General features: G+C 46.5%; 1 protein-coding gene across 1 annotated transcript in view; it reads left to right on the top strand.

The window, feature by feature from the left end:
* Positions 1-5,093: 5,093 nt before the first annotated feature.
* Positions 5,094-23,048, top strand: part of SEPTIN5 (septin 5) — a 62,507-nt gene continuing 44,552 nt past the window's right edge. Inside the window, exons 1-2 of the mRNA XM_026657019.2 lie at positions 5,094-5,262; positions 5,411-5,421. Coding sequence (XP_026512804.1) covers positions 5,220-5,262; positions 5,411-5,421 — 54 coding nt within the window. The 5' untranslated portion in view covers positions 5,094-5,219. The remainder of the gene's footprint in view (positions 5,263-5,410; positions 5,422-23,048) is intronic.

The following is a 23,048-nucleotide window of genomic DNA, read 5'->3' as shown; positions in this document are numbered from 1 at the left end:
AAAAAAGTTGCATGTGTTATCCTTTAATTTTAAATCACCTGTACAATTTAATAATCAAAGAAATGTACAGTATTCTTTACTTTTTTTTTTTTTTTAGGGACTCAAGTATTTATCATGGAGATGGAGCCTTTTTCTTAGGGCTTGTCTAAACACACAAGTGACACCAATTTAGCTGAAATTGGTTTTAGAACCTGATTTCAATGGGAGTTCAGCGCCCAACCTACTTAGGTGCTTTTGAAAATGCTGCTTATCTGCATCTTTACAGGCCTAAATACCTTTGAAAATCTGCTCCCAGACCTTGTCATGAACAAGTGAGTGTTGTGATTTCGTTTGTGTTTATCGAATGTATGGTCTTCACTTGCACTTCTTGTAATCCTGTGTGCACACACAGGAGCGTGTTTAGTAAATGTGGCATGTAGACCATTTAATACAGGAAAGTGTTCTGTGCTTAACTGGGACATCTCTCGGGAAATTGATTTACTCTAATGCTAGTGAATGGCAATGACTACTGTTTTATCAGGACAGTGTTGGCAAACAATTTGCTTCATGGGGATGTGTATTTTGGCAGTATTAAGCAATGTTAAACTGGGAAATTGTAAACTCCAGTGTTAATAGAGAAGCTGCCAAAGTGAAGTTAAAAGGAGAAATGCCGTGAATGACTTTTGTTCCTGTATTTATTCATAATTCTATTATTTCATCAAATCTTCTCAGAGATGTTAAAAACTCTCTCATTGGAATTCTAGACCTGTCTACTGAGATCCCAAGTGCGGGGGGTTTTACTGTAAGCTTGTCTCTGACAAGTTGAGGGGATGAACATTCAGCTAGGTGAACCTATGGATTCTTCGTATTTGTCATATTTCTAAAGTGCTACTGCAACACTGAATGTTCTACAACTATCCTAAGTTGCTACACCACCTATTTGTGCTCATGGAAATCAGGAGACTACTAAGGCCTTCACTTCTAATCTAAGGATAGCTGCATGCCATGGGAGGTAATATGAAAGGTGTCTCTGTCAAAGCAAATGGAGGCTAGACTTCCAGAAGCACCTAGTGATATTTGAGTGCCCAAATAGATATGTTTAAAAGGCCTGATTTTCCAGGAAGCGGCGAGCACCCTCCTTCTGAAAAATCAGGCCTCTTATGTTTTAATTTGGGCAACCAAAAATTGAGGCATCCAAAATAATCAGTCACAACTTTGCTTTTTGGGTGAGAACTCCAATTGAACAAACTTCATAAGCAAATAATTAGTGGCTGATGCTTCTGACTGTATCATTTTTGGAGTCTCATCAGGGATACTCCAGTTTAAGAAATGGGAATACACTTGAATAAGGGTCCAATGATGCTCCATCCCATGCCTGGTGACCTTTAGTAGAATGCCTTCAGTGTTCAAATTCATAATATTTTGAAGTATTGTTTCATTTTAGTATGATTTCTCTCTTCCCTGGCAACATCTAAAGTGATTCTTCAACTACATTTAGAAGTTTGCCTTTATTCAAACCCTCACAGTTTATCAAGAGGAACATATATTCATTAAACCAATGTTTGTTGTTGCAAGATGCCTGTCATAGTAGCTTTCTTGAGCTGCAGATTTTGATCCTGTTTTTGCACTATGCTGTCACTCCTGGCAGGGCAGCGTTAGTGTCAAGCACTGAACGACAAGTCCATTTTCCTTTGTGCACTCCACACAGGTGTTATCAGAGCAGACATGAAAGCTTTCTAGTATTGTGGGATAAAAAGCCTACATATGACTGTTTTAATGGCTATCTTTAGCAGGATTTGGGAGAGCGTGATTACAATCTGTTCAATCTGCATTGCATTCAAAATTCTGTGGCAGACTAACAATTTATGAAGCTGATGATTGGATTGTTGGTGCCTTTTGCTGTGCGGTGAAGACAAATGGCTTGTGGTTGTCTAGCATCCCTAAAGGAGCAAATATGGAAACAATTACTGTACTTTGAAAGATTTTTCTGATGGTTGAATCAATGAATGAAAATGAATTTGGGATGATTTCATAGGGGTTTTTAAAACACATGCCTAAGATGGCCAACCTCCAACTTTACAAGTCTTTCTGTGTTTTGATTTGGGGTGGGGAGAGATGACAGAATAGCTGAAGTAATGGCCACAACAAGAACTTGAAAAGCCACTGCTATAGTATGTGTGCCAGGTTTGGTCCAACATATGGAACATCTATGTAATTATTATTGCAAGTACATCTATTACTCTGCAAAACTCTTGTGTATTGTGCCCAAGAATCATGTATTATAATACACAAAGAGGAAGGCCACATACCTAAAGGTAGGCTTCAACAATGGGAAAACTGATTGAGCTGTACATAAACTTATCCTGCTTCTATACACAGCTTGTGTATCAGTAGCTGGTATGAACTCGCTCTGTACTCTTTTGTGAGGGAGTTAGTAATCTTAAAGTACCCCATAGGTAATAGCCCTTGGCTGCTATTAGATTTTTGGGGACTGATTTTTCTTCTTCACAGGTACTGTGGCTTGGATGAGAACTGCTTCCTTAGAAATCAGGTCTCTGGAGATTCCCATATGTGTCCCTTACCATTAATATGCAGTATAATAACTCTCTAGTATTGTCCATAAATTACAGTCTAGTTCTGCTTGCCTGTAGAGGGTTTTGAATTCATCTAGGCTCATGATATGACAGGCCTGTCTCCCTTTAAAACACTGCATTTCAATTGGCAGAGTTTTCAATCATAATACCACCTCTTAAAGTGGAGTAATGGAAACATGGCAAATTGCTACTCTGTACAGTGTTTTTGTAGGGGGGGGAAGCTTGACTCATATTGTATCTTTAGGTAATATGTTAAATCGCAGAGCATGTATTTTCTAATTGATCCAGTTAAAAAGACAGTCATCTCAATGGGGTTTCTAATTTCTGTGGTTCTGCTCATTATTACTAACTGTTTCTTGCAATGGGTTATTGACAACTGTACTGCATGTCATAGGCTCTGATCCTGCAAATACTTACACCTGTACATAACTTTATGCAGATGTGTCCCAGTGACTTCAATGGGAGCAGTCATGTACCTAAAGTTAAGCATGGGCGTAAGTGTTTGCAGGATCCGTTATATTAAATCAAGTTTTCATGTTGGTACTAACACTTCCTTTACCAGTCATTAACATTACACTTCAAAGGCTGCATTAACGCAATGGTAAGGTAGCACAGTTAAAATCGCTGTCAGGAAATGCAAAAGTTAAGGTTCCAGCAACAAGATAATTAATCTGTGTTTACACATGTGCTTTCTACTCCTCACCTTGCTAAAGGAATGGATTTACAAGACTGTAGGTTCTTTGGTGCAGGGACTGTCTTTACTTATGTCTCTACAGTACATATCACAATAGGGCTCTGACCTGACTGGGTCTCTGCATAATAAAAGATTTACAAAATGAATGGGTCAATTAAAAACTTTAAATGTGAAAAAATCCTCATGAAGGCAATGCTTTCATGGATCCATAGGTTCTAAGGCCAGATGCACCCATTGTGATCCTCTAGTTCAGTGGTTCTCAACCTATTTACCATTGTGGGCTGCATATGCAGCTCTCTGTGTTATCTGGGCTGCATCCACATAATATATATACTACCTGTATGGCCCTGAAGTTGTCACATGGGCTGCAGCTGTGTGCTGATTGGGCTGCAAGCAGCCCTCAGGCTGCAGGTTGGGAACCAATGATCAAGTCTGACCACCTATGTAATACGAGCCATAGAATTAACCCAAAATAATTCTTAGAGCATGTCTTTCAGAAAAACATCCAATCCAGATTTTAAAATTTGGCAGTGATAGAGAATCCACCTTGACCCTTGGTAAGTTGTTTCAATAGTTAACTTTTTAACCGTGATAATAATTATGCTTTATTTATGGTCTGAATTTGTCTAGCTTTCACTTCCAGCCATTGGATCATGTTAGCCCTTTCTCTAAGGTTGCACAGCTGTAGAATCTGTGGGAAAAGATAAGCTATGTTAAAGGTATGTCATAAAGCAACCAGGAAACCCTTGTGTGGTAAAAGAATAGTCTTTCTATTCTAAATTGGTTCTTATACTATGACCATCACCATAGTTTGCCTTAAAGAAGTTACTGTCTCATAAATTAATGGGTCTACTTTTCTTCCTTACCCAGTGTGTTTTTCCATGTGCAGCCCTTGCACAGTAAAACACTGTTAAATTGTAACATCTGCAAGGGTAGTAGAGTTCTCAAATGACCTAACTGTATTAACGGTTGGCAATTAGAAGAAACCTAGTAAAGCTCCTTAGTGAGGATGACTTACTGTGGAGACTTGAACATTCCAAATGCAGTCTTTGGATGCTTTTTGAATCAGCCTGGCTCACAAAAGTTGGAAATAGTGGGCTCCCTTTTATCTTAATTCATCAATGATTCCAATGTCCCTTAAATTTTAATAGTCCCACTGCAGGGAGCCTCGAGCATTGATAATTTTAGCTAACAATCTTTTTATTTTAATGTAATAAATAACTCACACAGGAAAAGGTGTGTGTGTGTGTGGGGGGGGGGGGGGGTTTGCGGGAAAGTGGAGTGTAACTAATCCACCTTTATGGTGTGACATTTAACAGGCCTAGCAGAAGTAGGGTGACCAGAGAGCAAGTGTGAAAAATCAGGACCCAGTTTTGGGGGTGGTGGTGGGGGGAGAGGGTATGGTTGCATACAGAATAATATTGGGATGGTTTCAATAATAGTAGAGGCCTGGTCCAAGTTTAAAAAAAAAATTCCTTTGCACATGAGATTTAAATCATCACACCCACACACACACACCCCAGGAAGGGGGAGCTGCAAAGAGCATCCAGTGTGGAACCTGGAGAAACCCACCCCTCGAGGCCGCTGCTTGTGACCTGGGGGCGGGTAGGGGGATGCCTCTCTCCTGGAGGGCGGGGGGAGAGGGTGGCTGCTGGGTGGGTGTTTAACGCGCGGGTGGGGGCAGCCGCAGCCCAGGCCCTGCAGGCGGGGGGGCGGGAGGGAGGGAGGGCTGGCGGCGGAAGGGCCGAGCGCGGGGCGCTGATTGGCTGAGCGCTGTGGGCTGGGCTGGGCTGCACGAGCGCTCCCCGGGGCCGGCCCAGCTCAGTAATGCAGCAGCGGCAGCAGCCCCGGCCGACACGCGCACGCGGAGAGCGCTCGTGGCTGCGGGGCGCCCGGCGAGCCTCTGTCTCTGCACAGCCGGCGCGCCAGGGAGCCGCCGCCCGGAGCGCAGGATGAGCACCGGCCTGAGGTACAAGAGCAAGCTGGTCAACCCAGGTGAGCGGGGCCCCGGGGGGCGCGGGGTGGGGGGCGCCGGGGCTGGGCTCAGCCTCCCTCGCTCACCCCGTCTCTTCTCGCTTTCTCCCCCGCCGCCGCCGCCGCCGCCGGGTTCCCCGCCGGGGTGCGAACACGGATCGCCCTGCAGAAGAAAAACAGGTAGGTGGGGCTTGCGCCTCCCCCCGCCCCGGAGCTGGCAGGGGCGACCCCGGCCGCGTTGCTGCTGCCCTGTGGTGTGGATGGGGGGCGATCTGCCGTGGGGTCCCCTCTGGCCGCCCATGCGGGGGGCGGGGGCGCTCCCTGGGCAGCCGGGGCTCGCTCGGCGGGGTTCTCCTTTGGAGGCATCCCGTGCAATAGCCCGTTAGCCCCGTGGGCCGGTACCCCTGGGCGTGCGGGGCGGGGAGCTCGGGATCGAAGCAGACATTGCAGTAGTCGGAGCACGGCCCCCTGTCAAACCCCTTCTCCCCTCCCCTCCCTCTGCACAATCCCTCCTCTCTCCCCCCGCTTGTTATTCCGGTTGAGCCTCGCCTCAAGCCGCAGAAATGGGCACGCTGGGGACACCGGCTTTCGCTCTCTGGAGACGTGCGGGGATCGGGAGGGTGATGTAATCAGGTGACATCAGCAGGTTTTGGGGTTCTCGATGGGGTCTTTGGGAGGATTCAGGGTGGTTTTACAGGAAGAGGCATTTCCTCTCCACTAAGCTTGAATTCTTGGGTAGGGAGCGAGCAGCAGGGTCCTCCTGTGTGTGCTCGAACACCCACCATCATGGACAACCTCTGACGGGAGATGCAGGCAGGGCCTGCCTGCCTGCAGCTGGGCGGCGTGGATGGAGCTGTACTGTATTCCGTGAGGACCGGGGTAGGCAGTAGGAGGAGACAGTTAACACATGGGGATGCTACTACAGATTCTGTCAGCAGTAGTGCCCCTATCCCACCCCTTCATCCTCCTGCCAATTGCATTTTGGATGTTCCCTCCTGATTAGTCCTTCCTGTCCCAACAGGATTCTAATTCACTAGTCAGACCCGTACACCCTATAGCTTTCCGCCTGTTGTGGGATCCTGTAACACTGTACAGCCTTGTGCTCCATAACAGTGCAACTTGTTTCACGGCAACCCAGTGGTTACCTAGTCATTGCAAAAAAAAACAATTAATTTTTATGCAGCCCAGTCAAGCACTGTTAAAAAGCTCTCGTGCATTTCTTGTAGCTGATGATAGTTTGAAACGGTGGGAGGGAAATAAAATAAATCCAGTGATAGTGTGGTGATTGACGCTTAGTAAATGGTTTTTTTCCAAACCTGAAGTGTATCACCAACATTTTCCCCTTCAGAGTTATTTTGAGGCTTGTTCTCCCAAACCCTCCCCTCCCCCCTCAAATCTGGAAACATACAAGTTCTGCAATTGTAGTAAAGCCAGATCAAGCTGTAAATCGGAAAGAGAATTGTGAATCTTAGCTTGGAGAAATCAATTATAAAAATGTGTGTAGTTTTTTTTTTTTTATAACCCTCTTGTCTGCTCACTCCTGGTGAAAGAAGGAAGGCAATGATGATGATTATTAATTTGTATGATTGTAATGTGTAGACGCCCCTATCATGCTGCATAAAAATAGTGAGATATAGTCCATGCTCCAGAGAGCTTACAGTCTAAATAGGTAAGACAGACAAAGGGTGGGAAGGCAAGTAGGTATGGGGAAGTGAAGTGACTTGCCCAGTGTTACACAGGAGGTGAGTAGCATTAGAACACAGGTTCCCTGACTCCAAGGCTAGTGTTCTATCTACTAGACCCCATCTTACATTTCAACATGTCACTCTGCAGCAGAGTGTGGTTTTCCACTGTTGAAAAGCTGACCTGGCCTCATAAATACTCAGATACTTGCATATATGTCCCTGTGTTTATATGGAGAATATAGCATGGGCCTTGCATGGAAGAGCACACTTAATTATGAGTTTGTGCCAGCCGAATTACTCATGAGTGGTGGAGTGAAACCAAGCTGTGAAAACAAAGCAATCTGCTGAAATGAGGGTAAACATCTAAATATGTATCAGTCAGTTAATATCCTTATTTAACCAGGTTAAATCCTTCCAGAACAGGTTTTCATTTACAGTGCTGACCTGTTTAAGACAGGATCACAAATGCCGGCAGATAACAAAAAATGTACCCAGGCTGTACTTTTATGCCACTATACCAGCTCCTCAAATTTAATACAAAAGCCAATTATATAAATACCCTCATAGAATAATAGTCTTCAGAGAAGGCAATAAGAAATGACATTACAAGTATGGTATCATTCAATAAAAATCTTGCACAAAATGTTATCTTAATGCCAGTGTCCGGCGCATTGTATAACTGATCTAATATGTCTGAGAAATCAAACAGAATGGTTTAAGAGAATATCATACTATATTTGGTTTAGACCCGTGCTACCTTAGGACAGTGGTCAGGGAAGTAGTTTGTGTTTGTACATTGCCTAGCACAGTGGGACCTGGCTCCATGAATGGAGTCCCTAGGTGCTACCATAATACTGCTAATAAATCGCAATAGACTTCCTTTCTTGGAGAGGATATGAGTGCTTTCCAAGGAACCTCCTGTTAATTGCGAAGTTTGGGCCTGAGCCTGTGCCACTGAAGCCGTTCCCTTCAGTGGGCACGGGGTCAAGTCGTTTGAGAGGAAGGGTGGTGGGTTAAGGCAGTGGACTGGGACTCAGGAGATCAGAGTTCCATTTCCAGCCTTGATTTAAGTCATTTAATCTCCCTCATTTTGCCAGCTGTGAAATGGAGATGCCACTACTTTCTTGAGGAGGGTGTCCTGAAGGTAAATCCATAAGTACTTGGGGGGGCAGTCTTGGATGATGAGCTATACTGTAAGTATCTAGATAGAAGGTATTGCCTTCTCACTGTGAGGGAGATCAGGTAGAGGTGGTGACATGGCTAATGAGACACAAGCCCTTGTGCAGAAGGGAAGGTCTCTGGTGTAAACATTCCTACAGGAGAAATGAAGCAATTTGTATAAAGAATGTGTTGAGCAGTGAGCCAAGAAGGGCAAGTGCAGCTGATGGAGACTCTGCCAAAGCCTGAGGGCTCACTGTGGGTGGAATGCAGGTGAAACTGAGCACCTGGCTGAGTGGAGTGGATTGGCAGGCTCCCTCTGAACCTGCCTCTCTGCTCGTGAAGTCCCTGTGACTTTGTTTGGGGTGGTTCCCTGTGTCCCTGGAGGTTGGCTTTTGATGACTCAAGGTTGTTGTGTAGCCCAGTGCTCTTTGAAGTGGTGGTTTAAAAGTCTATTAATGTGGGCAATATCCTTTTTAAACTGGGAGGGTGAGAACCAGTTCTTACAGTTTCTCTCTCACCCACATGAAATCGCTGAGCTGTTTGGGAGTGGAAGTATGGATTAGCTGGTGGATCCAGTTCTCTTCATGTGTTTGAAAGTACAGTTTGTGCCTTCACATCCAGCTCTGTCCCTTTCCTTCCACGGCCACAATCAAAGGGTGACTCTTGGAAATGGGTCTGTACTGATCATTAAAAGTATATATTTGGTCAAGTGTGTATGAGGGATGCTGTACAAAAGACAGCATGTGTGTGTGTGTGTGTGTGTGTGTGGAGGTATGTGTGTAAAGGTGTGGTTTGAACATAAGTCTGGGCATCAGGAATTGTTTGAATTCAGTGTAATGAATCAGTTCTCCCCAAAATAATAATTGGCCTGAAAATCATGAGATTTGAAAAAGGTTGTGCATTGTTGGGTTGGGTTTTCATTTACTTTCTGGTTCTTGAACCTTTAGGTTTCACGTTTTCAAGCTATTATCTGAAATCAGGATGGCTGGAAACTTAAATGGAAATAAGGTGTAAGGAAAACCCTCAGATATCAGGAGTGTATGTGACATTGTCACTGATTCCCTCACAATCTGGGGCAAATCAGTGTCCCTGTCTGTAAAATGGGGATAAAACTATTCACTTCACTATGGTATTGTGAAGATAGATTAGCTGATGTTTGTGAAAAGGGCAGTATAAATGCTAAGGCCTCCGATCCTGCAAGCAGCTTCTCGTGCCTGTGCAGAGTCCTGTTGAAACCCATGCCCAAACAGCTTGCAGGACTGGGACCTGTCCATGTGCATCTTTTAGTGTTGCCAACTCTCATGATAATTTGGTGTTTTTCTGAGAGCTCCAGCTCCTGGAAGTCACATGATTTTGTGAGACTCTGAGCTTTCATTAACAAAAAAAAGAGGTTTTAGCCCTAATGTTAGTAGAGGAAAGCTTCAAAATGTGGCCTGAGTCCAGGTGCAGAAACCGCAAGACAGGTAAACAGAACCCTACATCGCTTTGGCTTAAAAAATCAGGAGAGATTTAAAAAAAATAATCTCATGATTATGTAGGGCCTCACTCATAATTTCTTGAACGGTTGGCAGTACTGGATTGTATTCAGATGCACAGTGTGTTACAGTTTGTCATTTCAAATATGTTAGAAGACTTTAAATTTTTTTTTTTTTTTTTTTGCTGAAGACGGAGTTTTATTTGCAGTTTGGTAAATGGTTTTTTTTTTTTTTTGGGCCAGAGTTGTATAGTTTTTCATCGGTGTGTGGGTTAGTTTGTCCCTGATACACAGCTGCTTAACTTAGACACCGAATCCATTGACATCTGTTCCAACCTATTAATTCTCACACTTGGCTCCACATCCTTGGCTTCCAAGAACAAGCTGCTGGAATGGGAGCAGTGGGTTGATCACAGAATCCTGAGGTAAACACTGGAAATGGTCTGAAAGCAGCACCTCTTTGCTTGTTGGCTTTCTGTTGTCTGTGTAGCTTGGCCGGAGGAAGCAGAGGGGTGGAAGATTTGCACCTCACGTCTCTGTCAGCTGTGGTGTGTATGCTGCTGATTTTCTTTGGTTCAGCTAAAAAGGCAACTTGCTGTGTAGCCTCCCAAAGCAGACAACAGTTCAGTGCTAAGCACGGCTGTGTCAGGGGGTGGGGGTGGGGGCTACAGTGTGTCAAGAGGTTCAGCCCTTGACTGGATTGCCTTCTGTCATGCATCTGTCCATATCGTTTTGTTGCAGGGGCCCCCTGCCATGCACAGATGGTCTATTCTGGGCAGGGAAAGCCTGGCCCATGCAAGACTTACCGTAGTGGCATCTGACGTTTCCTTGCGTGACTTCTGAAGAAGGGGTAGCAAAATGAGGGCAGTGTACAGGCGGCTTGGTTGTACTGATCCAAACTGCTTGAAATCTGGGCACGGAACCTGGTGAATGGAATGATGCTGCCGTTCTTATTTCAGCTCGCCAGTTATTCATGCTACAAATGGATAAAATGGCCTGCAGGAGGGCAGAGAAGGGGTTGAGCCCTCTGGGCACGTGCTGCCTTATACAAGTACAACCCAGTAGTTCATGAAAAGGAGAAGTAAGAATTTTCTGGCTGTGGATTTTCTCCTCCCAACTTCCACAAACCACTCAGCCACTTGTGCATGTGTCAGATGATGTAGCAGCAGGTTTTCAGGGCATGGTGCTGGGGCTTGTAGATGCTGTGGAGAATTACAGGGACATTATCCAGACTTTTAGATGCTGAAGAGCATATTTAGGGCCAGATCCTGCCCTCACCGAAGTCAATAAAGCAGGATCCAAGCCCTGTTTAGGTCCTGCAGATGGTCTAGAGCAGCGTTTCTGAACGGTTGGGTCACAAAAGGCAGTGGGGCGAGGCATTGCAAGTGTTGTTACAATCTAAAGCAAAGCAAATCTCGCTCTGCCCACTCCCCGCACCATGTTGTCCTTCCAAGTCAAGTGTTCTCTGTCAACCTCTCGAAATGCGCACACAAATCAATTACCTCGGGTTAGCACGGATCCTTTTATTTACAGTCGAACCTCTGAGCTCTGAACACCAGAGTTACGGACTGACCAGTTAACCACACACCTCATTTGGAACTGGACGTACACCATCAGGCAGGAGCAGAGACCAACAACAACAAAAAAGCAGATGAAGTACAGTACTGTGTTAAATGTAAACTGCTAAAAAAATAAATAAAGGGAAAGCAGCATTTTTCTTCTGCCTAGTAAAGTTTCAAAGCCATACTAAGTCAGTGTTCAGTTGTAAACTTTTGAAAGAACAACCAGAACGTTTTGTCCAGAGTTATAAACGTTTGAGTTACCAACAACCTCCATTCCTGAGGTGTTTGTAACTCTGACGTTCTACTATACTCTTCTGGTAAATGTAAAGGGATCACACAATTTTTTGATGTTGAATAAGGAATTGCCAAGCTGAAAAGGCTGAGAAAGTGTTCCAGAGAGAAAAGCAAGCGTTCAGTTCACTATGTTCTGGATAGTTTTTGTAGTCCGACTTCTCTTTCAGTCGCCTGATGGATCGTATTTTTAAATATTTGGAAATCCTATAAACCAGACAAAAGGCATATTCATCCAGCTAGTCTCCCTCCCGCCCCCCGACAGGGCATGGTTGTACCCTACCATATATTTCTTACTGCTTTGCCCAGTTTAATTTTAAATATCCCAAGCAGCGGGGCTTCCACTGCTTTCCTGGGGATACGCTCACAATTTTCATTAGACTAAATTCTCCTTTACTTACTTTCATTCTGTTGCACCTCGTGATTCCATGGGTACCACGCCAGTTCAGCAAAGCATTTAAGCATGTGCTTACTGCTTCGCTGACTCGAAGCCTAGATAATTCCTCTCTGGCCTTAATGTTTCCACATTTTGTAGGCAGTTTTCATGTCTCCCAGTATAGATCCCACTTAGCCAAGTCAAACTGAGGCCCTGGCATGGTATCAGGGGAATCTTGTCTTTCCTCATATGTCAGTCCCTCCAGTTAATTCATTTGTGTTGCTCTTATCTGAGCTCCAGTATGCAAGTAGGGGGGACACTCACATGGTCAACACCTGGAGTTTGCAAACATTCTGCCCCAGGAGCTGAGATTTCTCTAGCATCATATTATCTCACCACCCTTTGAGAAAGGGAAATCCTAGGTCTTGGTGCTAAAGGGTTAACAAGCAGAAGCCAGTGGCCTCTTGAACTGTATTGCTTCACTAGGCCTGGTGTTTGAGTTATTGTAGCAGCAAAAGATGGTGTACAGGAAAACCACAACGAACAATTATTCAATACTTACAGACCAAATACAAGAGGTGTTTTGAATACATACTGCATGGAGAAAATCTGCTAAGTATATGTGTGCATGTTAGCCGGGAGTGTCTTAGTACATGGAATAATTCTCATGTGGGCAGGTTTGTGTGTGTTTCTGTGTCTGCAGTGTGGTTAGCCTCGAAGCGTAGGAAAAAAGAGGTCTGTTTTCTGTCTCACATTCCTCTTGTATGGTGAGTTGTGCAATGTCCCTGGGCTGAGAGCAGTTCACACAGTTTGTCTTCATGGAGAGGGTGCTGCCTATCTGTGATCGAGCGTGATATGCTGCACGGCTGCAGTGGGGAATAGGGTCCCAAAACGTACGTACCCACCCTGTCAGTACGTGGATTACAGTTATTCCAAGGCTGCTCTATCCAACGTACTTATATTAAAAAAAAAAAAATAGTGGATGGTATCGTATACTGACAAGTTGCATTTGTGTGTCATTCCACCCTCTAGTAGCAAGGCCATAGACAGAATAAAGGACACACTATTACCACCGCTCAAGTGGGGAAGAACTGTGCTTTTGGGGTGTGAGATTGTGTCTGCAGCCCCTGAATTGCTTCTAGTTTGACTTTGTCATTCAAAACTAGATCCCATCTTGCCCCTTCTCAGGGATAATCAGGGCCTCTCTCTCCCAAAGCCAACCTGTGAGACTCTGTTAATTTCTGGATACCTCCATGCCAGAGTGATGTCAACAAATTGGAGGGAGTTCAGAGAAGAGCAACGACAATGATTAAGGGAGAGGAGGGACTGACTGAGGTAAGCTTGGCCCAATGCTGGCCAAGGGATGCGGAGAGGAAGTGAAACCCTGCACAAGTAACTGAAAGGGAGTGACCCCCTCTCCGAGGAGGGAGGACAATCGGAGCGTGACTGGGATTGGTAGAACTTGCCAGGCATGAAGTTAAACAAAGAGACATTGCGGATGAAATATCAGATGCTTTCCAAAGGTGGAATCGTAGACTGTGGAGCAGCGTCCGTAGGGACATGGGTGGGAGCTGGGGTGTTTAAAACCCGGCTGGCCTGGACTCTGTAGGGAACAATCCCACATTGGCAGAGGGAAAGGCTATGGGAACCTACAAGATCTTTCCATCTCTAATTTCTGATTCAGCGAGCTTGGGGCTTTCACTCCCCTTTTCATTGTGAGCTGTTCTTTTGTCCCTATGAAGTAACCTCTTTCCTCCTTCCACCTGCAAAGCATCATCTACATCAGTGGTTCTCAAAGCCAGTCTGCCGCTTGTTCAGGGAAAGCCCCTGGCGGGCCGGGCCGGTTTGTTTACCTGCCGCGTCCGCGGGTTCGGCCGATCGCAGCTCCCACTGGCCACGGTTCGCCGTCCCAGGCCAATGGGGGCTGTGAGAAGCCGCGGCCAGCACATCCCTTGGCCCACACCGCTTCCCGCGCCCCCATTGGCCTGGAGCGGCGAACCGCAGCCAGTGGGAGCTGCGATCGGCCGAACCTGTGGACGCGGCAGGTAAACAAACCGGCCTGGCCTGCCAGGGGCTTTCCCCGAACAAGCAGCGGCCCAAGTTTGAGAACCACTGATCTACATACAGCCGGTGCTGCTGGCTGAGCATGAGTGGCCTCCTCTGACACTGTAGTGTTGGCCCTACACTAGCCACAAGGGGGTGCAAAAGCGCATGGATGGTTGCACCCTTCCCTACCTGTCTGGCTGCTGAGCACTTGGCTGCACCAAACTGAGAAGCCCGAGGGCCTGGGTCCGTCCTGGCTCCAGCTCTACTGCTCAGCTGCTTTTTGTGCCGTTTCCTGAAATGTTGGGAATGACTTATTATGCTTTTTGCTTTTATCAACTACATGTGGTTGTGTGGGTGTGGAGCTGGAATGCCCTGCCTCTGCCTTAGCTGGTGGAGTTTGTGCTGCTCTCCCAGAGTGATTGCTGGCAGGGGATCAGCTCTGGAAGCTACAGCTTGAGAAAAGAAACCACAGAATCTCATGTGGGAGCTGCGGGAGACTAGACACAAACAGTGAACCCGTCCCAACTGGCCTCTGGACATTCTTGGTTCGTAAATAAGAGAGAAAAAACGATCCATTAAAGCAGGACTATGGGACAAGAGGCTCTACGATTTGTGCTTTCTGCAAGGAGAAAGCCAGGTTAGCACAGGGATAGTTTAGGCACCAGAATCTTTTGGTCGCTGCATTTAATTTGTTGTTGGTTTTTATTGCACTAGCAATCCGAGGTCCCAGTCAGGAGCAGCGTTTTGTGCAAACACAAGAATACGATCTGGTAGTTGGACTATTGAATTGTGCCTCACAGCTATTTTTAAAATCGGCTCCCATGTAAGTCACTTTGCTTTCAACTGTCCAAACTTTTGTGTCGCCTATTCTCTATTTTCTCAGTGTGGGAACTTTTCTACTCATGCTTCTCACTCCTTGTGCTATATATACGCACAGAGAGTATATTTTCCCATTCAACTCCAACTGCAGCCTTTGATGATTATCTCTTATTTTAGGATTAATTATATAGCCAGGTGCAACCCAGGACACTGCTCAGTTGGGTTCCTCTACATACTGTCCACCTATATGGTATTTACATGGGCCGCATCCCTGTAGTAGCTGAGTGCTTACAGTCTCTAATGTCTCATAACCCCCCTGTGAGGGAGGGCAGTGCTATTCTCTCCTTGTACAGCTGGGGAACTGAGGCACAGAGAGACTAGGTGACTTGCCCTGGCTCACGCAGGAAGTCTTGGTTGCAGCAGGGAATTGAACATGGATCTCCCAAGTCCCACTGGACCATCCTTCCTAAGTATATAGTTTTCCTAGTCTCTAGCTAGTAGCAGTATGGTGCTCTGTTACAGTTTCAAAGGCTCTACTGCCTGTCCCTCTTGGGCGTTGTTAACCATTTGGGTGATAGCAGGTACTAGAAGTGGCAGTGAGCAGTTTTGGAAATAACCCACCTGTACCAATAATAACACTCCTCTAACTCCTTCGACTGGAAGATCTCAGAGCTCTTTACTCCCGTTAAGGGTTCAATCCTACAAAGGGCTGAGTGCCTCCAACTCCCCCCGAAGCCAATGGGAGCCAATGGGAATGGAGGATGCTCAGCACCCTGTAGGATCAGGCACTAATGACCTAAGTGCTCCCAGTGCTGGTGGAGGGAAGTGTTTGCCCCATTTTACAGACAATGAGGCAACTTGAGGTCCAGAGCAGTTAAGCTCCAATTCACACAGCAAGTTAAGCTCATTCCAAGGGCTGATGTGGAGCTTATACGCTCATTGTTCATTTATGTATTTTGAAAAGGTTCCCTCTCCCTCTAAGGGAGCTCTTGGCAGTGTGTGTATTTATTATGAGAGAGGCAGGTTTTCGGGGAGAACAGTAATTAAACAGGACTTGGTGCTTGTTAGTCTACTATGTTCTGGGAGGTAAAATCAGGCATGTGCTTGGGAACAGATCCAGCTCTATGCCTGACGCTCTGTATCAACTGGCTCATACGCTACTTTACCAGCAGGTCCAGGGTTCCCAGGGACGCCCTGTTCTGTCAAAGCCTGAAGAGATGAGGTGAGTCACAGCCCGTTCTCAGAACGTCCTCGGTCACTGCGCTCCCCAGCTGTTCATTCTGGTACCAATAGCTGCATTTGAGGCGCACCTAACTTCACCTCAGTAATTCTGCAGGCCGGCGTAAGTAACCCAGCCCAGTGCAGCTCCGGCTAAGTGCTCTCGGCGCTTGCAAGGTTCACAGGGTTTGAAGTGACATCTCACAATGATTTTAATAAACAAAACAAACTGGGAAAGGATGCCAAGGCTTCCTCTGTGTCTCCTCTGTTCTGTGGTGCTATCTCTGGCACTTGAATAGAAAGGCCGCATGTCATCGGCTTGTTCTGTGACTATTATTTTTAGCAGCCCCTTATACCACTTGTGAAAAGCCTTCCTGTTCGTTGTGGTAGGACCAGCCTTCGGCAGCTGCTCCTAGGCTCCAGCCAGTGCCAGGAGCTGTGCTGTGTAGTTTGAATTGCTGCTGGCATCTGAGCATCTCTCTGGTCCCCCGTGGTTGTGCTGTCATGGGCAGATGTCAGTCAATAGCGGAATTGTTTTCTTGGTAAACAAACGTTGGGGTGTGTGGAAGGCACAGAGAGCTGTATGGACCGGTGGGACTGGTAACTTGTACATGGAGCACACCGCCCCTGTCACAGCAAGGTACTCGAGGCTGGCTGGCCTGAAATTTGATCTGATCTAGCTTATCTGTTTACAAAGTGAGTGTGACTTTTTATAGTCATATTTCATATGTGGAACTTTTCATGCCAAAGAGCTTCTCAGACATATACCGTGTCCATCCAGGGGCGCTGGAGTGCAGCAACCTATGGGCTTGAGGGTAACACGCAGCCTGTGCACAGCAGTGATGGGGGAGGAAGTTTTGGTCAGGGACACCAAACCTGTGCGCTTATAACTGGTATCAAAGAAATGTCCATATCTGTGTGGAACTGGCAGGCGGGATCTCTGTTTTCAATTCCTCATGCGAAAGACACCCAATGCATTTCATGGCGCTTGGTTTGTCAGCCTCAGAAGGGTGAAGGGTAGTGCTGACCTTGTGGGGATTGGAGCCGGTAGAATCTATTGATATTTTAAACCTGATGCTTACAGCTTAGAGCCCTGTCCTTTGGGATTTCATTTCTTCCCCTTTAAAATAAATCCTTCAGTCTTTTTTCTTTCTTGTTTATTTTCTTTAAGAAACCAAAGCAGCAGCCCAGCCCTCATCAGGAACCCTACAATAATAAGCCAGAGTGTGTTTGCCTTGAAGAAAAACAGATCTCAGCTTTGCGCTCCCAGGGCGGTCGTTGTTTCTCCCTTTATGCTCATTTATGAGTTTTATAATTATGGCAAAAATAGCTTGCTGGAGTACCCTGCAAAAAAGTTCCCTAAATGCAGGCTGTGAAGTCAGCCTGGACCTGTTGATTTGATAATGTACCGTGGGAACACTCAGTGCCAAAGAAAAGAGAGCAAGAGAGACGTGTTACAGTGGTTGGATCACCTGAAATGCTAGTCAGGAGCAGGTTTGTGTGTGTGTATCTATATTCTCTCTCCCTCTCTCATTTTATTCTGTGTCTATACAAAACAAGACACTTGTCATTGTTAGACACACGCGGGCACACATACAGTAACAAGTGACTTGTGCTGGGCCTTCCCCATCCCAGTTCTCTCTGCTCTGCTAGTCAGAAATACCAGTGTTATAGCTCAGAGGCCATATTCTGGCCCAATCTTCCCACCTGACATCTCCCTGGACTGTAGAATTTGCTCAGTCCCAACGTGGTGGGGAATGTCCCAGGCTACAGGGACACCCTTGTAGCCAATTCCTAGATTCCAAGGCCTGAAGGGACCATTGTGATCGTCTAGTCTGACCTCCTGCATAACAGAGGCCAGGGAACTTCCCCAGTTCCAGCACAGAGTTGATGCGCGTGGTAAGGTGTTCTGATTAAACCTTCCTTGGTCACCGGGGATGTACCTGTATGGGAGATTGAATCTCTGACTGGGCTGGGGGGTGACCGTGTGGCAAAATGGAAGATTAAAGGGGAATACTTTTTCTAGAAGAATTTTTCTGGTGTAAAAATACCTCCAAATGTAGACAAAAGTGTGGTTAGAATGCTGGACTTGGATTCAGGAGATCTGGCTTCCAGACTGTGCTGCGTGACCTTGAGCAGGTCCCTTCTGAGCTCTCTGCCTCAGTTTCCCCTTCCACACTTTTGTGTATCTTGTCTATTTAGGCTGTTTGTACAATGCCTCACATTGTGGGGCTCTCCTCTTGGTTGGGGCTTCGATGTGCTGCTGTCTTAGGCCTTGTACACACTACCACTTATGTCAGTAAAACTTACTTTGCTCAGGGGTGTGAATGAGCTACAACCAGAGTGACGTTACACTGACCTAAGCGCAGGTGTGGACAGTGCTATGTTGGCACATCTCGCAGAGATGGTTTTATTATGCCGACGGGAGAGCTGGCGCACTTCTAGTGTAGACTAGCCCTTACAAATGACATAATGCAGTTGCCATTCTCTTCAGGAGCCATATACCAAGGACAAAACAAGCTGTGACACGCACGAAGTTCTGGGCACGTTACGTGCCATACCTGTGCCTGGGGTTTGTTTGGAAACATTTAACCCTAGGTTCCTATAGTTCAGTGGTTTGAGCATTGGCCTGCTAAACCCAGGGTTGTGAGTTCAATCCTTGAGGGGGGCCACTTAGGGATCTGGGGCAAAATTGGTCCTGCTAGTGAAGGCAGGGGGCTGGACTCGATGACCTTTCGGGGTCCCTTCCAGCTCTATGAGATAGGTATATCTCCATATAACATTCTGGTTTGACTTTGGTCTGTATCACAGGCTCCAAAAGTCATTGGAGGGGATCTAATCTGCTGTTGTACCTGATTCAAGAGGCTGTGCGTGATGGGTTAGCCTCTTGTGCTTACCTGTGGTCTGTTGTTGCTGTCACTTGAATTTACCATCTCTGGGCAGGGTGTGTGTGTGTGCACGCGTTTCCCTCTCTGTGAGGTATGTGTGAGGCTCATTCTCAGTTAACCCATCCTAAGAGCATCATTAGGCTGTCCTTTTAGCAGTGTGACCATTTCCATTTATTTTGGGGTTGCCTCTTAGCAAAACAGTTTAGTGAACACAATTTTTCCACTACATTTCTTCCAAATTCTCCCTAACAATAGGTACTGTTGTGCCTTGCGCTTTGAACAGCCACAGCGTTTACACTCAAATGATTTCCTGTCTTGTTTAATATCTTTTTTTATTACTTCATTTCTTTTGACTTCTGAAAATCCGCTGTAATCATTTCAGAGGTGGCACTTGCATGAACCCTGTTGTGCCGGAGCCTGCTTCCTTAGACTCTAATGCTGTTCACTTTTGGTAAATTCTAGTGATGGATCGTTTCAGAGGCAACACAAAAAGTCAATGAAATCAACAATAATGCAAAAAGATATGCACAGCGGTGGTTAGCAATTCCTCCAAAGCAAGGTTTTACCAATGAGCCATCGTTAACAATCTTGCCACAGGGCAACTGGGGATTATACCAACGACTTTGATTGGATCAGCTTTAAATTATCATGGAAAAGAAGGCTGAAACAGCAACAAGACCAAAGACAAAAATATCAGCAAAGAACAGAGACTGTACCAGGAGCCTGAGCCATTATCTCATACCAGGCAGTGATGCTGTCTGGTGTTTTATTACTACTTCAGGCGGGAATCTGACCCTCCGGGTACATCGACAATGGGGAAAAACCAAACCAAATCTGGGGCAGGCAATATCAAAGCCTGGGTCAGCTGACTTTGGCTGCACGGCAGGGCCAAAAATAGCAGTGTAGACTTGAGACTGGGGCTGGAGCCCAGGCTCTGAGACCCTTCCCCCTCACTGGGTTTCGGAGCCCAGGCTCCAGCCTGAGGGTGAAGGTCTACACTGCTGTTTTGAGCCCCACACGCCCAAGTGACTTGACGCGAGCTCTGAGAGTTGTTTCGGTGGGTCTTTTTTTTGCTGCGTAGACGTACCCTGCGTGATCTTTCTTGACTCGGTTTTGGTTTTAATCGTTCGCTCCAAATACTGTTGTTATAGTATCAGTGATGAAATTTACCAACGTTACAGGACTGGGTTTTGAACCCTCCGTTTTTATGTTAAGATCATAATGCCTCTGCTGAGCCCATTCTAAACACAAGCATAATGGGGCCACTGGGCATTCCAGCAATAGTATGATGGTTTTTATTATTATTTATCTATCTTGAGGCAGTGTCCCAGTTGTGGACCCAGAACCCCATTGTGCTAGGCACGGCACAAACAGAATGAAAAGACAGTGCCTGCCCCGGAACGCTTATAATCTACATCATGTTACCAAATAATAATGAGAACCGACTTCTTCCAAACTTCCCAGAAAGCTGACACTGGGCAGGGGAAGTGGGCACCTAGAGATGAAAAGCACCACTCTGAGAGTTCGGTGTTTCTGGAAATGCTCCCTGCAGAGTGTGGCCATTTTCTAGGCCGGCTCATTTACTCAAGTCCTGCCATTGGCCTGCGCTAATACCGGGTCCATGTGCTGTATTGCAATAATGGCTAATGCATCTTCCCTATCTTCCCCCCACCATGTAACTCAGCTACGTTCTAGTCAACATGAAAGGGTCTGTTGCAAAAATTCGGACATCTCCCATGAATGGGCCTCTGCTGAGTGGTTTACACACCTGGTGCCATGAGCATAGTTGGCTTTTATGTGCTGTGGCCCATGAATTAGGCATGGCTGCATCTAAGAAAGGGAAGAGAATTTAAGTTAGGAAAATACTGTGCGCGGGAGGTCCAGAGCTGCTCTGGATGGCCTTTTCATCCCAAGGCTGTAAAACACAGTAAGAGACGTTGATCTGTGAGCGGCTTCAAAGGGCTCTGGCTCCTCCAGTAGTTTTTGTACCTCTGGAGCAGGGAAACACAGATTTATTTGGCATGGCTCTGTTGGGCTGTTTGCAGGGAACTTTCCAAGCCTGTTCATGTTTCCATAGGAAGTTTCCTTGCTGGAGCAGGGGTGTGTGAGCAGAGCTTGTCTGGGAGCCAGCACCAGGCCAGCCGTACATCTTGGGGAGATGGTGCTTAGCCGGGCTAAGCAGAAGAAATAGCAGTTATAAGGATATTATTCATCTCCTTTACATTTAAACCAGTAATTGTATTTGGGGCTGGTGGGAGATTCTGGACTGAGCTCTGAGGTATTCTCACAGAGCAGCAGTGCCATGACCGTGACCTGGAGGGGCCATCTTCAGAGGCTGGGGTGTCCTGGTGCATCCACTTCTTGGCCACTCCGCTGAGAGCCCCGCTTGTACCGGCAGTTTGTGTGAGCCGGGCTTCTCTTCCCTGGGAGCTTGGTGAAAAGTGGTTTCTTGTTGCCTGCCAGACAAGCCCCTTATGTGTAGACGGGGGCTGTCGGTAAACATCCCCAGGGCCGCATCATTGTCCTCCTTAAAACTGCCCTCTGCAGTGACACCTACAAAGCCTCGACAGCAGTGAGACCGCTGGGGTGCTGTGACCGCTGCCTATCCCCGCTGTCTCCTCATTACCACACATGTTCCTCCCCTTTGTGTTTGGTTGGCTTTTGTCTTACACTTGGCTTATGAGCTTGTTGGGGCAGGGATCGTGTCTGTGCCTAACACAGTGGGGCCTTGATCTCTGACTGGGGCCCCTAGGAGCTACTGCAATACCAACAGCGGTCAGACTGGAATGCTTTGGGGTCATTGCTGGGTTTGAACCTGGGAACTCGGGCTAACTGGTTCTGTGTCCTTGTACCTATCTCCCCAGGCGTTCAACGCACTCAGCAGACTTTAAAGCCAGCACAAACCTCTTCATTTAAACCCCTCCCCCCACTTGCCTTTTGCTGTGTGGGTAATCCGAAGGGGGTGTTGCTTGTTTAATCTCATTGTTTGCTGCAGGGTAGCTGGATATAGGAATGAAATACAAAGAATAAGGAGGCACAGCAGGAAATACAACTGCTCTACAGAGCTTAGCAGCTGTTTGTAATGGTGAGGATGCTGGGTACATAATGGCTTCCCCTGCAGTTCTGTGCTGTAGATGCTTCACCTTTAAGCACGGCTCCTGGGCTTCTGGGTAAAGGGTGAAATATGAGCTGTCACAAGACACATTTGTAATAGTCAGTTCTGACTAGCTCTGGGAAAGGAGACTAAATCCCTCGCCAGCCCTATCTCTGCCAGGGGGCTAATATCCTCATTCCTCAAGTGTCTGTGGAGTTCGCAAACCCATTTGTGCCGGGAAAGAGACAAAGGTTTTCTGGAAATAGGTCGATGTCTTTCTGCTGCGTTCAGAACAGTTTGAGTTCACAGCACCTATTCTCCGTCCCCCTGAGGCTGCTGCTCAGAAAATGCAGTGGACATGGTGGGTTGGACCTTGTTGCCTTTAGCCTTGCTTGAGATGGGATGTAAATTTGAGCATGTCTTTACATACATCTTTACTGTGTGTTCACGTAACATGACACAGTCTGGTTCTTGTTAAGTTTCTGTAGGCAGCGAGCTAAACATATAATTCCAGGCTGAGTGACTTTTTCTATTAAGGAAAACCACAAAAAAGAACGTAAGTAAAGTCTTCATCTGAGAACAGTGTGTTTCTCCTCTGTTATATGCTGCAGCCAGTCTGAGAACAAAATGGCTGCTGATTCCTACACTCGGAGAGAGTGCTGAGAAAGCTGAAGGTGGGAAGTTCACACAAAGCAAGAGGTCTGGCTGCCTTTCAGCTGCACACACAATAATTCCACTGGGCTGGTCACGGCATGAGGCATGTGGGGAGAACCTGGTTCCCCAGCTTAGACACCTCCAAAGAACAGAGAACATTTCTCTCTCTCACATAAAAAAAATACTTTGTGCTTTTAGAGCCCCTTCCATCCAAGGATCTCCAAACACTCTGCAAACATGGATAAATTAAGCCACACTTACTATTACCACTTTATAGATGGAGAAACTGAGGCACAGAACACAAACACGTTTGTGTGCCCAACTCGAGCTCCCTTGGGCCATGATTTTTAAAAGTGTTGAGCAGCTGCAGTCCCCTTGGAAGGCGCTCAGCACCTTTGACAATCAGTCCTCAGGACTCTCAAGTTTAGCACCCCAAAACGGGAGCGACAACGTGGGCCTAAGCGCCTCCCCATGCTCAGCTCTAGCCAACAGGCCTGTGCACACGTTCTCTCATGGCCATGCTAAGGTGTGAAGCACCT

This window comes from Terrapene carolina, unplaced genomic scaffold (genome assembly GCF_002925995.2).
Source record: "Terrapene carolina triunguis isolate 2854851 unplaced genomic scaffold, T_m_triunguis-2.0 Scaffold234, whole genome shotgun sequence".
NCBI lineage: Eukaryota > Metazoa > Chordata > Testudines > Emydidae > Terrapene > Terrapene triunguis.
The sequence above is the reverse complement of the archived record's forward strand: the minus strand, read 5'-3'. Positions and strand labels throughout refer to the sequence as shown.